Source organism: Xenopus laevis, chromosome 1L (assembly GCF_017654675.1).
Source record: "Xenopus laevis strain J_2021 chromosome 1L, Xenopus_laevis_v10.1, whole genome shotgun sequence".
Lineage (NCBI taxonomy): Eukaryota > Metazoa > Chordata > Amphibia > Anura > Pipidae > Xenopus > Xenopus laevis.
Window position 1 is genome coordinate 30934360 of NC_054371.1, and position 15398 is coordinate 30949757.

Sequence of the window (15398 nt, forward strand, 5' to 3'; positions counted from 1 at the left end):
CAAGCAGCATTCATATATTTTACGTAATCCGTATCCACCGCTGTAGTAGTGTATACGTTGACCTTGTAGGCATTATTTGCACACTGTTTTCTTCAACCCGCCATCGAGCTGTGTGACCTTGTTCCCATTCTGTCTAAATATCCATAATATTACCGTCTCCAGAAAAAACACCGGAGTCACTTTTTTCAAGCAGCATTCATATATTTTACGTAATCCGTATCCACCGCTGTAGTAGTGTATACGTTGGCCTTGTAGGCATTATTTGCACACTGTTTTCTTCAACCCGCCATCGAGCTGTGTGACCTTGTTCCCATTCTGTCTAAATATCCATAATATTACCGTCTCCAGAAAAAACACCGGAGTCACTTTTTTCAAGCAGCATTCATATATTTTACGTAATCCGTATCCACTGCTGTAGTAGTGTATACGTTGGCCTTGTAGGCATTATTTGCACACTGTTTTCTTCAACCCGCCATCGAGCTGTGTGAGCTTGTTCACATTTTGTCTAAATATTGATAATATTATCGTCTCTAGAAAAACCACTTGAGTTACTTTTTTTCAAGCAGCATTCATATATTTTACGTAATCCGTATCCACCGCTGTAGTAGTGTATACGTTGACCTTGTAGGCATTATTTGCACACTGTTTTCTTCAACCCGCCATCGAGCTGTGTGAGCTTGTTCCCATTCTGTCTAAATATCCATAATATTACCGTCTCCAGAAAAAACACCGGAGTCACTTTTTTCAAGCAGCATTCATATATTTTACGTAATCCGTATCCACCGCTGTAGTAGTGTATACGTTGACCTTGTAGGCATTATTTGCACACTGTTTTCTTCAACCCGCCATCGAGCTGTGTGAGCTTGTTCACATTTTGTCTAAATATTGATAATATTATCGTCTCTAGAAAAACCACTTGAGTTACTTTTTTTCAAGCAGCATTCATATATTTTACGTAATCCGTATCCACCGCTGTAGTAGTGTATACGTTGACCTTGTAGGCATTATTTGCACACTGTTTTCTTCAACCCGCCATCGAGCTGTGTGAGCTTGTTCACATTTTGTCTAAATATTGATAATATTATCGTCTCTAGAAAAACCACTTGAGTTACTTTTTTTCAAGCAGCATTCATATATTTTAGGTAATCCGTATCCACCGCTGTAGTAGTGTATACGTTGACCTTGTAGGCATTATTTGCACACTGTTTTCTTCAACCCGCCATCGAGCTGTGTGAGCTTGTTCACATTTTGTCTAAATATTGATAATATTATCGTCTCTAGAAAAACCACTTGAGTTACTTTTTTTCAAGCAGCATTCATATATTTTACGTAATCCGTATCCACCGCTGTAGTAGTGTATACGTTGACTTTGTAGGCATTATTTGCACAGTGTTTTCTTCAACCCGCCATCTAGCTGTGTGTATTATCGTTTCCAGAAAAACCAACTGAGTTTTTGTTGTTGTTGTTGTTTTTTTAAAAATAATGCCAGGCAAAGGCAGGCCGCCACGCAGAGGCCGTGCTAGGGGCCGTGCTGCTATGCAATCCTGTGGCCCTAGCAAATTGCCCAGTTTTAAAAAGCCAATGACCCTGAACTCCCAAAATGCTGAAGAGGTAGTTGACTGGCTTACACAGCACACCCCATCCTCTACCGTTTCTAACTTTACCACAACATCCTCCTCATCCTCCACTGCTATGGCCACCCCACGTAACACTTCCTCCACCACCGGTGCCCCTTCTTCACTGGGGTCAGAGGAGTTATTTTCCAATGAGTTTCTTGAACTGAGTAATGCGCAACCATTATTGCCAGAAGAAGATGAAGGAGATGAGGACCTTACACCAGATTTAATTCTGGCAGAGAACACGATAGAGATGGACATAATGAGTGATGAGGAGGAGGTCCCCGCTGCTGCTTCCTTCTGTGATGTGTCAGAAGAAATTGATGCATCTGAGGAGAATGATGATGAGGAGATTGATGTTTTGTGGGTGCCTAGTAGAAGAGAGCAAGAGGAGGGTAGTTCAGATGGAGAGACGGAGAGTCAGAGAGGCAGTAGGAGAATAAGACTTAGAAGAAGCAGGGAGGACAGCCCGCAGGGATCAGCAGGGCAACAACATGTATCGGCACCTGTGTTCAGCCGGCCAACGCACCCGCCATTGCCGCCAATACCGCCAACTCCGCCAACTTCTACTGTTACCGCCAGATCGCACACTTCCAAAAAGTCAGCAGTGTGGGATTTTTTTAATGTGTGTGCCTCTGACAAAAGCATTGTAAATTGCAATGAGTGCAGTCAGAAACTGAGCCTTGGTAAGCCCAACAGCCACATAGGTACAACTTCTATGCGAAGGCACATGAGCGGCAAGCACAAAGCACTTTGGGAGCAACACCTCAAAGGCAACAGGCAAACTAAAAGCCACACTCCTTCTGGTCCAGCATCTTACTGCTCTACCTCTGCTCTCCTTGACCCGTCTGAACCACCCTCCACTCCGCCTTCCACCTTGACCACCTGTTCCCATTCCCAGTCATCTGCCACCAGCCAAGTTTCTGTGAAGGCCATGTTTGAGCGTAAGAAGCCAATGTCTGACTGTCACCCCCTTGCCCGGCGTCTGACAGCTGGCTTGTCTGCACTCTTAGCCCGCCAGCTTTTACCATACCAGCTGGTGGACTCTGAGGCCTTCCGCAAATTTGTAGCAATTGGGACACCGCAGTGGAAGGTACCCAGCCGCAATTTTTTTTCTAAAAAGGGAATACCACACCTGTACCAACATGTGCAGAGCCAAGTTACCGCATCTCTGTCACTTAGTGTTGGGCCAAAGGTCCATATGACTACTGACGCATGGTCCTCCAAGCATGGTCAGGGCAGGTATGTCACCTACACTGCCCACTGGGTGAACTTGGTAATGGCTGGGAAGCAGGGAATGGGTAGCTCAACAACAACAGTGGAGTTGGTGTCACCGCCACGGATTGCACGCGGTTCTGCCACCACCTCTACTCCTCCATCGCTCTCTACCTCGTCTTCTTCTTCTTCTTACTCTGCTGCTGGGTCCTCCTTCTCCTCCTCCACACCTGTGCACCCCCAGCTCCCCCTAGGCTATTCGACGTGCCAGGTACGCCGTTGTCACGCTGTCTTGGGGATGACGTGCCTGGAAAGCAAAAACCATACCGGATCTGTACTCCTGTCATCTCTGCAGTCACAGGCCGATCGGTGGCTGACCCCACACCAACTGCAGATCGGAAAAGTGGTGTGTGACAATGGAAGCAATCTGTTGGCAGCGTTGAGACTAGGCAATTTAACACATGTGCCCTGCATGGCACATGTGTTAAATTTAATAGTCCAACGTTTTGTCTCCAAGTACCCAGGATTCCAGGACGTTCTCACCCAGTCCAGAAAGGTGTCGGCCCATTTCAGACGTTCCTACACAGCCATGGCACGCCTTGCTGACATTCAGCAGCGCTACAACATGCCAGTCAGGCGTTTGATTTCTGACAGCCAGACTCGCTGGAATTCAACGCTCCTTATGTTGGAACGTCTGCTGCAACAACAAAGGGCCGTCAACGAGTACCTTTTTGAACTGGGTGGTAGGACTGGATCTGCACAGCTGGGGATTTTTTTCCCCCGTTACTGGGTGCTTATGCGCGATGCCTGCAGGCTCATGCGACCTTTTGAAGAGGTGACAAATATGGTCAGTCGCACCGAAGGCACCATCAGCGACCTAATACCCTTCGCTTTCTTCCTGGAGCGTGCCGTGCGACGAGTGACAGATGAGGCTGTAGACCAGCGTGACGAGGAGCTGGAAGCGCACGATTTCTGGTCGGAATCACCAGAACGAACCCAGGCACCTGCTGCAACGCAGGGAGAGGTGCCAGAAGTGGAGTCAGAGGAGGAAGGTGGCTTTGTGGAGGAGGAGGAGGAGGACCAACAGGAGCAGGCTTCCCAGGGGGCTAGTGGTGACCTTTTGGGGACCCCTGGTCTTGTACGTGGCTGGGGGGAGGAGACCGTGGATGATGCAGTCCTTGATAATGAGGAAGCGGAGATGGATAGCTCTGCATCCAACCTTGTGAGAATGGGGTCTTTCATGCTGTCATGCCTGTTGAAGGACCCCCGTATCAAGAGGCTTAAGGAGAAGGACCTGTACTGGGTCGCAACGCTACTAGACCCTCGGTACAAGCATAAAGTGTCAGAAATGTTACCAACATACCACAAGTCCGAAAAGATGCGGCATTTACAAACCAGCCTGCAAAACATGTTGTACAATGCTTTTAAGGGTGATGTCACTTCAGGAACTCATCAACATTCCAGGGGCAGAGGTGCCAGTAATCCTGCCACGAGCACACCTGCAAGGACAAAGCCCTTTGGCCAGTCTGTAACGTCAGACATGCAAATGTTTTTCTGTCCAAGGCAGCGCCACAACCCTTCTGGATCCACCCTCAAAGAACGCCTCGACCGGCAGGTAGCGGACTACCTGGCATTAACTGCAGATATCGACACTCTGAGGAGCGATGAACCCCTGGACTACTGGGTGCGCAGGCTTGATCTGTGGCCAGAGCTGTCACAATTTGCCATGAACCTCTTGTCTTGCCCAGCCTCAAGTGTGCTCTCAGAAAGGACCTTCAGTGCAGCAGGAGGGATTGTAACTGAGAAGAGAACTCGCCTAGGTCACAAAAGTGTCGATTACCTGACCTTTATTAAAATGAATGAGGGGTGGATCTCGGAGGGTTACTGCACGCCGGAAGACTTGTTCTGACTTCTATGCAGCTGTCCTTCTCTTCAAGCCTCATGACTCCACACACAGCTGTCCTTTAGCGTCCTCCTCCTCCTCCCTCCGCCACCGTTACAAACTAGGGTGCAAACCCTACTGGTTTAATTTTTTCTGGCCTCTGTGCTTCAGTGGCTGCAACCAAAAAAACTGGGCAAACAATGTCTACAAGGTCAACGTATGGCAAAAAATGACTATTTTCAGCATTTATATGGCATATTTTTTCTGGCAACTGTGCTTCAGTGGCTGCATCCAAAAAAATGCATATTTTCTGCATTTATATGGCATAATTTTTCTGGCCTCTGTGCTTCAGTGGCTGCAACCAAAAAAATTTATATTTTCAGCATTTATATGGCATAATTTTTCTGGCAACTGTGCTTCAGTGGCTGCGACCAAAAAAATGACTATTTTCAGCATTTATATGGCATATTTTTTCTGGCCTCTGTGCTTCAGTGGCTGCGGCCAAAAAAACTGGGCAAACAATGCCTACAAGGTCAACGACGTTGACCTTGTAGGCATTGTTTGCCCAGTTTTTTTGGCCGCAGCCACTGAAGCACAGAGGCCAGAAAAAATATGCCATATAAATGCTGAAAATAGTCATTTTTTGCCATACGTTGACTCAACGTATATGGCAAAAAATGACTATTTTCAGCATTTATATGGCATATTTTTTCTGGCAACTGTGCTTCAGTGGCTGCGACCAAAAAAATGCATATTTTCTGCATTTATATGGCATAATTTTTCTGGCCTCTGTGCTTCAGTGGCTGCAACCAAAAAAATTTATATTTTCAGCATTTATATGGCATAATTTTTCTGTCAACTGTGCTTCAGTGGCTGCGACCAAAAAAATGCATGTTTTCTGCATTTATATGGCATAATTTTTCTGGCCTCTGTGCTTCAGTGGCTGCAACCAAAAAAGTTTATATTTTCAGCATTTATATGGCATAATTTTTCTGTCAACTGTGCTTCAGTGGCTGCGACCAAAAAAATGCATATTTTCTGCATTTATATGGCATAATTTTTCTGGCCTCTGTGCTTCAGTGGCTGCAACCAAAAAAATTTATATTTTCAGCATTTATATGGCATAATTTTTCTGGCAACTGTGCTTCAGTGGCTGCGTCCAAAAAAACTGGGCAAACAATGTCTACAAGGTCAACGTATGGCGAAAAATGACTATTTTCAGCATTTATATGGCATATTTTTTCTGGCAACTGTGCTTCAGTGGCTGCGTCCAAAAAAACTGGGCAAACAATGCCTACAAGGTCAACGTATGGCAGTTGTTTAAAGAGAACAGCAGATTACTAGCCAGCAAAGCTACCTAAGCTAAAATGTCCCTCAAATCCCTGCAGACTTCTGTCCCTCCAATACAGAGCAGTATCAAGCAGATTACTAGCCAGCAAACTTACTATCATCTGTCCCTGAAATCACTAACAGCTCTCCCCCTACACTATCTCTTCCAAGCACACACAGGCAGATTTTTCAGATACATTTTTGCCCTTGATCCCCCTCTGGCATGCCACTGTCCAGGTCGTTGCACCCTTTAAACAACTTTAAAATCATTTTTCTGGCCAGAAATGTCTTTTCTAGATGTTAAAGTTCGCCTTCCCATTGAAGTCTATGGGGTTCGCGAACCGTTCGCGAACCGCTCGCGTTTTTGCGCAAGTTCGCGAATATGTTCGCGAACTTTTTTTCCGACGTTCGCTACATCCCTAGTGATTTTACATTACAATATCATTTTACATGATATGGATACAAATTTATCTAACATACAAAAGCCAATATTAAAATTAATTTGAAGGTCCTCCAGGTCTGTCACCAACCGGCTTCTGCTAAATAGCTTATTTCTGCAATTTGTTTAGCCTTGTCAGCTGAAATTTTAACAGCAATCGTGTCCAATTCCTGCTGAAGCATTACTTTAAATTTGCTTAAAAGCAGGATGTGGGGGCTCTCCCTGGATTAGTGCACCCAATGCTTGGCTCCTGAATAAACTTCCTTGCGATGCCATTGGAGTCAGATCTGGAGGCCTTGAAGGAGGCACAGGCCTAGTCAAGTATGCAGCCACTGGACGCATTTTGGTCAGTGTCAGAGTGTCCCCATTAATGTGTCTCGTGTGTTGGTGATGAGTTCCCTGACTGGCCATAAACTTGCAGGGCACAATTAATATGCTGAGGAAATAAAATTTCTGTGTGCCCAATGGGATGGATAGCTTAAAAGTGTGTGGCCAGTGCAGAGCTGACTCAGGGTGTGGCCATCTTGGTTGGCTCTCACATGCGCCCCCAAACTTATAGACTTTTTACCCAAAAAATATAGTAAATGAGACTAATCCCTCACAAGGTTGGAATATTGCACTTCCCTTAACATATGCTACGTATATGAATTGACAAACATGGGGACAGACATTCTCAGAGGCAATAGGTCGGAAGGCTGACGTTGAGGCTGAATGATGTGGAGTTGTCAGCATGGCGGGTAACAGAATTGTTGTGCAATTCAGATCTTCAGTTTATAAATCACATATAAATGGCACATTGCCATCTCCAGTAATTTTGAGAATTTGAAAGTCAGCAAGTACATCATTTCTATTATCTATGTATATTTTAAGATGTCTATATTGCTCGATAAATTACACAAGTCAAAACTAAATACAGATGAAGCCACTTGGATTTGTGTGTTAAATGCTTCATGACTCAGGGTTAACTGAAGAATCTGTGTTATCTAAAGTCATCTTAACTCATTTAATGCATTTATTAACTTTTCATTAGCATAAAAAAACACTATTGTTCACAATGGTGAATGCTTTAATTAGATGACTATGAAGATTTTCATTCATCCAGGTCATGGTATATCTAGTATAGGTCAATCTAAAAACAAAACACTCCTTTGAAGATAGCAAGGTCCAAATCTTGGATAAAGAAGACCGCTGGTTTGAACGAGGCGTGAAAGAGGCGATTCGACACCACCTGTCTGCTACATACAATGCTGTTCTAACATCTGTACCCCGGCGGTTTCAGAACACTTCACACGTCCATTCATGCAACTCTCACAAGTAACACCTGTATCTTGCAGTTGCATGACACATTGGATAATCCTATCACAGTAACTACACAGACTCAACACCTCTGTGAATTTCTTCAGATGTCACCTCTTTGAAGAGTTACAATGTGCCATTGTGATTGGATTAGTGGAAGAGTTTATATGCCGAGAACTTCCCACACCAGTCAGTTGAACTGAAGAAGCTGCTCGGATGAGTAGTGAAACGTCTTCATTGATTACTCAGCAAGTCCAGTTGTTTTTAGATTGACCTATACTAGATAGCTTTAATTAGATGTGATGCTGTGACGCAATTTTCTGTGTTAAATGGGATATCTGGGTTTAGTTATTCTGTGTCAAACACACAATCCAAGGTGGCTTCATCTGTGTATGTTTATATATGTATATGTTTGTTTGTCTTTATTAAATTATGTTAAAAGTGCACATTTACATTCCTCTATGTCTTTATTAGGGAAAGCCTCACAAAGTTCTTACTGATAATGCAGAATTCCTGAAATACACTGGTATTCACAATTTAATCATAAAACTTGACACATTTATTTCTACGAGAGCACCGGAATACAGTTCGGAGGTAAGAAATAGCTTTTTTCATGATGTGCATTTTTTTCGATAATGATAACTAGTAATAACTTCCAATTTGTGAAGACTTATTTATGAACATTCTCATTTTAGATATTTTTGAAACTACGACTAAATTCACTTTTTTCTAAAACCACGAATGTCATGGAATTAATTAAAAGATCTGAATATAAAAAGTACAAACGAAAAAAAAGATGAGCGATAAAACAAAATATGAATACTTTTAAAAATTCGAGTTTTTATGACAATTACTAGTGAAAATACAAAAACCTCTAAACGTCCGAATTGATTCAAAATGGTACAATAAGATCAGAGCAGCTCCCATTGAATACTATAGCATCTTAACAAATTTTATGAATTTTTACATTATAGGTTTTTATGGTTTTTACACTTAATAAATCTAGAATTTTTAGAGCTTTTAAAAAATATAGAAAAACCACAATCTTTTTGAGATTCATGTAGAAAACAGAAATCAGATTGTTAGTAAATAATAATGAAAAAAAAAGGAAAAGGAAAGAAAAAGGACCTTGTTTTGTAACTGTATCAATAACTACACCACTATAATTCGAACACTTCTCTCAAAAAGATAATTTAGTTTCAATTCGTTATATGGTTTGGAAAAGGATACCCTTATCTTATTGCAGTTATCCAACTTGAAACTATGTTTATAGTCATTTAGATAAGCTGATAACACCGGGTTAGCAAATCACAATGTTGCTTATTATGGTTTGGTTGTTTTGTTAGTAAATAAGTCCCATAGAATTGAAAATCTATTTTACCATTTATTTGACAATTAGGGGCATATTTATCAAAATGTAAGATTTCAGTTTGCCACATAAAAACTCACCCACTTTCTATTCATTCCTTTGGGATTTTTAAATGTGTTTTTATCAATGCGTGAAAGTTAGAGTTCAACATGTTATAAATACACTTTAAAAATCCCACATGAATGAATAGAAAGTGGGTGAGTTCTTCTATGGCAAGCTCTGATGTTAGAATTCGATAAAATCCCCCGAAACCTCAAGTGAGTTGCTTAACTCATGTGGGGTTTCCTTCACAAAAGGTTTGAGCAGTCATAAATTGGATCCTAGTGTTTATACTACTGTATGTGATAGTTGTATGTTGTTGACCTGACCTCAAAATGTTATCTTTGTCCCTTGCCTTTTTTTTAGTCATTCAGACTTTTAGAGGTCTTTGAATCTTTTTAGTTAGTATTTTTTGTTTGTTGGTATTTTCATACTTTTATCACATTGTAGAGTATAATTATATATTGTTAACTAATGCAACTTTAAAAAAGAACAAACCTTTTTTTTTTGTCAAAATATTTTTCAGTATTTTTCCCTTGACTTTTATTACGTTGCCCCCAGGACTGTTTAAGAAATGGTGATATCATGCCTGCTTAGAATTACACTTTTCTATGAAATAACATCATACATATGCAGTGAGCAATACTGCATAAAACACTAGTTTATTAGAAATTTACATGCATTTATTACATATGGTAAAATGATAAAAAATACAGCTGATAATCAATTTTGAATAGTTCATATTCAACAAATATTTATGATATTTGTTACCTTTTTTTTAATATATATTTTTCATACATTTAGGTGAAAGTTCTGTCAGTACTAAATGAGAGACCATGTAGACAACTAAATCCAGATGAAGCCAAAACCATTGTTAATTTATACAAAAAGAAAGAGTAAGTTGTCCTATAAATGAAAATAGCTGCTTTAGGTTGGTAACTTTAGCATATTTTGTACATAACCTAACCAGTGGCTTGTAAGAAACGTTGCTCAACAACCCCTTGGATGTTGCTCCCTACTTGAATTCCTGGTTTGGAGGCAAGTTTTGGTTATATACAAAACAGGTGCTCTGCCATACAGAACCTCCTGTAGGCTGCCAGTCCACATAGGACTCCCCAACTCTTTTTATATTTGAATATGTGAATGTGGCTCAAGGGTAAAAAAGATTGGGGATGCCAGCCCTACAAAGTCTATTTATAAAACTGTGTAAAATAACAGTGATCAAATATACCATTTATCGCTGGTGCATCAGTACATACATTGTCAATTCATTGATTATTTAATACACCCCAATTTTCAAAATACACATTTTTGAAAATGTCTCCTTCACCGCTTGGGGTATAGTTGTCTTTCACTTGTATTTATAGGTAGCTTTCTCTTACATTTCCCTCAGATCATATAAAATTACATTTTACAGTAAGCAAAGATCACTGACTTGCCATATTTCCTTAACACTGCAAAAAGCACCATGTACATTGGATCACTATATTACACTTAGCATACCAGTGGCTCAAATATAATGAGGGGTCCAGACCCCTCTACAAATAAAAATATTTGGGCTCCTACATTTCACTGCATGAAATTATGGGTTACCTGTGATGCTGTGCCTGTCGGAGGTCACTCGCTACCCCTACATGCCACCTGTTGCGTGTTCTTTGCTTATTTATTAAAAAAGATCAGAATATAAAAAACTTGATTGAATACATTCATGGAAAAAACTCGAACATCTTGACTTGAGTTTACAAGCTCAAAAAAACTTTAAAATCTCAAATTAAAAGAATGGCTTAAATTTTGTCTAGGACAACTCCCATTGACTTGAGCTTTTAGATGCCAAAGTTTTACATTCTCAAGGCTTTTTTTTGTGCTTAATAAATACCAAATGTTCCAGTTATAATTGTAATTTGAGTTTTTGTGCACAAAAAATCCAAATCATGGCAAATTTTTTATTTGAACCTTGATAAATCACCCCTTTAATGTTTTAATGATTTTAACAGACTTAAGATACGGAGATTGAAATTGTGTAAATGGCCCTTATCTGGATAACCCCAGGTCCCAAGCATTTAGGATAAATAATTTATTGAAACATAATGTCCTAGTTTAAATGTTGTTGCATGATAGATTGGATGACCTATATTGATGAAATATACTGTAGTTATTTGGATAAACTATTTTTGTTATCCAACACACACATTAAAAAACATTTTAATAATGGCAGTAATTTATATGTTTAGTATGAAAGACACTCGAATATTTTTACTTTGTAAAAGTCATGAGAAACTGCTGGACCCTATGATGATCCAACTGACTGAAATGTACGAAACCACACTTTATAAAAAGGTAAGTATATGTTTTGTATAATTCATTTTCATATCTGATAATGTAGCTGCCAAACTCTTTCAGGGCTGCTGTCTGACACACAGACAATGAATGGGTATAGTATCCATTTTTACAATAGCTATATGGCAAAGCTTATTCCACTTGTTTATTCCAAATGCTATATGCCCTAGTATACAGCAATATTTATGTAAAAGGAGTCATTTACTTATGGGAAGGGAGTGTGCAAAGTACCACAATGAGCCATTTTGTCTCAGGTCTCTGTGATCCATTTTAGCACACAGGCAGGGCCCCCTTTCAGCCACAGGTCTCTGAGCATTTTCCAACAGATATCAAGCCTACAACCAGATATCTATTGGACAGCTTTAAAAATTCTGATGTACATGGACCATATTGGCACATTGATTCAGTCTTCTCCCGATGAGCCTAAACTTTACTTCATAATGATATGATTGGTGGCCTGGGTGGCCAGACAATAAGAGCTGGGGGGCACCTGGTGCTCACTCTCAGCCCCCCCCCCCACTCTGCTGCCAGCCTGCTTATGTGTTTTTGGTAGTTATATTTAAGTTGCGACTGGCAAAGGGGAACCACCATATTGTAATTACCCCACTGCCGGCAACTTTCCAGTGTTTAGTTGGAAACATATGGCTTATGACTCACCTAGCTAGAAAAGAGAATATTCCATGTTTTAAGATGATAAGCAAAACAGTAAATGGTCAGGAAATAAAGGAAAAATCAGACAATTGTGAAATGAGTGGGAATTGGGAGTGGGATTAAGGGGGTTATTTATTAAGGATCGAGTTGTGTTTTCCATGAAAATTGTTAATAGCATACCATTGGTTTTACTTATCCTTCAATGCTTTTTCCCCCTCTCATTGGTTGATTTCTTGATTTTGGTTGGTCATTTTGAGCTTTCTGGGGCATATTTATCAAGGGTCATATTGAAAATTCAAATTTGAAGTTTCACATTTTTGTTATGGTCAAAACTGTCCAATTTGACTAGGGACTTATCCAAACTCGATTCGAGTTTTTTTAAAAAAAAGAATTCAAATTTGACTATTTATGGGACTTTATGCAAACTTTAAAAAACTCAAATTAATTCAAAATTCAACCCTTGATAAATGTGCCTCCATATGTGCCTCTAGCTCCTCTGCCTAAACAATCTATTATTAAAGGAGGACTAAACCCTAAAAATGTATATGAAGAAATACCATACGTTATGGGGGTTATTTATCAAAGTTCAAATGAACTTGAATGAAATTACAAATCAAATGATTTCTAATTTAAGACAAAATGAATGGAAAAGCTCATCTGTGAGTTTGGGGTTAACAACACAAAAACTCAAAATGATTGAGTTTTCATTGGAAAAAAAACTTGAATCGCTCGAATTAATCGAGTTTTCGTGCAAAACCCTCATAAAAAAACACAAACATCATGAAGGCTGTTAACATCTTCAAATGGTTCAAGGGACCTCTGCCATTGACTTCTACATGACTTTGACAGGTTTTAGATGGTGTATTTTCAGATTTAAGCTATTTCCAAGGTCAGGGTATAATAAATCTCGATTCAAGTTTTTTTTTAACCCGAAAAATAAATTTTTGGCTGAAAAATAACCTCTAAAACTCGTATTTTTCATGGAAAACAACTCAGACCTTTCTAAATCTGCCCCTATATATTGAAATTAATGAACCAGCCAAAAGGCTCAGCATCTCTATAGTTGTAATGATCCAGGCCATCAAAATTGTCACAGGAATTTCTGATCTTGGATTTTGTTAGGAGTGTCATTGACACCCATATGCTCAGTGTGCTTTGAGCAGCTGTTGAGAATCTAAGCTTATCTTAACATCAAGCAGAAAATATGGTTGGCCTGTCATATAAACTGATGCTACAATGCTGCTTATTTAATTCAGATGCTAATTGTGCTGGTTTCTGAGCTGTCATGTACCATTAATCTAATTTATTTACTAATCAACCTTATATTGTTGCATTTATATGATATATATTCAGTATATTGTGAGTGGGTCCCTAAGCTCAGTAAGTGACAGCAGCACAGAGCATGTGCATCAAATCAGCAGAAAAGAAGATCGGGATCTACTGGGGCATCTTTGGAGACACCAATCTTTACTGCTAAAGGGTTGTGGTTGCCTTGGGCAACAACAAGAACTATAGTTTCCCCTAACCAAAGTGAGGGCTCTATTATGCCTCACCTCCGGTGGAACATTTCTCAATGAAAGTTGCGCTTTAAGAGCAGTAACAAACAACATAAAGTAAGAATACTGGAATATATATGCCTATTATATGCATTTTATGGATTATCCTGGGAAAATGATATTTATGCTGCAGTATTTGTGTATGAATTCAGTTTGTGTCAGATTTATTATAGTTAAAACTGTAAAAGTAAAGTAGCTTAATCAATACTGAGACTATGCTATTTAATACTATTCAAATAATGGTGTTGTGTGAGTAATTCAAAGTAAATGTAACTTCACGGTTTCAATACAAAACAATTTCAGTATAATCCTGTGATATATTTGCATTAACAATGTATTATTGCTAACAGGTGGAAGAGTTGTTGGAAAATACAGTAGAAGATGCAAAGGACAGATGGGAAAAGTCAGAAAATAAAATTAGAATGGAAATGCTTAATCCACTGTATAGAAACAAGGTATATTTTGCAAGTAAAAAATATTGTTCTCTGAACTAATAAAGAGCAATGGGCCTATTTACCAATTTTTCGAGGCCAAGAAAAAATGCATGCAACTTTCTTTTTAAAAGCTAGCTTATTTAAGAAAAGAAACTAGAATATTCCTGTCCCAATTTTTTTCACAGACAAACAAGTCGCATCACATTGATCCAAAAAACTTGAATGTTTTAATGAACTGGCATAATAAACAGATAAAGTTGTTAGAGACAATTCCCATTGACCAATAATAGACTCAGCAGCTTTTAATTGCTAAGTTTCCGTGAAAAAACGCAAACTCGATTTTTGATAAATAGGTCCAGAAAACTCATAGGGCCAAGCAGCAAAGGCACACAAGGCCCAGCTTTATACATAAATAACTTACATACTTGTAACCCTTCCTTGGCTCACTCCCTTAGAAAGGTGATTATCTGTGGGCAAATACACAGAGATTTGCAGCAATAATGAACTTTATATAGAAAGAAAAAAATTCAGCAGACATCTAATACAATGATGCCCCCCTGCAGGGGAGGCATATAGTATGGGTGTCTATCTGATCACTAGTAGAATCACTCTCTGCCTAACTAGCACAGCCCTTGGAAGGAACGATCCCACAGTTTAATCTGGATTGGATTACTAAAGGCACAGTTCCTTGCAAGATGTCCCATCTTTTACACTAGGTAAAGTACCTCTCCTTGGAATTGGTTGATGCCATACATAGCATGCACACAAACAAGATTTATCCTGTGCCTGTAACTGGCCCAGACGATGTTATAAGCAGAGGCAGTTGAGCCACAGGAGCTGGTTGGCTTGCAAGGAATGCAGGTCGAACTAAAGGAGGACTCTCTGTTCTCTTCCAATCTTCCCTTGGAAAAACTACCCTGCATGTTTGTGTATTTTCTGACAGTCATAAACATTATAACAGTATAAATTGTTTAGCACTACAGTAAACTGAGAACCTAAGACCAGGTTCACCTGAAGTTCTGCTCTCACCCAGACCCAGCCTTTTATATCTACTGGGGGTGCCAGAGGTTCCGGGGATTACTTTCATGTTAGCTGAGTTTTGGGCTTGGGCACTTTCAAAATGGAGAATTCACCTTCCAAAGGGAATTTGGCGCCAAGATTCTAATTTCGTGCTGAAAGATGATGTATGCTAGTGTTATTATCCTGGCGTCACCACCAATGACCCGATGCCAGCA

General features: G+C 39.8%; 1 protein-coding gene across 3 annotated transcripts in view; it reads left to right on the plus strand.

Moving 5' to 3' along the window:
• LOC108719589 overlaps positions 1-15398 on the plus strand; it is a 100499-nt gene that overhangs the window by 67276 nt on the left and 17825 nt on the right. For 2 of the 3 annotated variants that reach the window (XM_041588175.1, XM_041588181.1), the window contains exons 14-17: positions 8252-8371; positions 9990-10081; positions 11417-11522; positions 14080-14184. In XM_041588175.1, the coding sequence (XP_041444109.1) occupies positions 8252-8371; positions 9990-10081; positions 11417-11522; positions 14080-14184 (423 nt within the window). The remainder of the gene's footprint in view (positions 1-8251; positions 8372-9989; positions 10082-11416; positions 11523-14079; positions 14185-15398) is intronic. The other variant, XM_041588176.1, reaches the window with a different exon arrangement.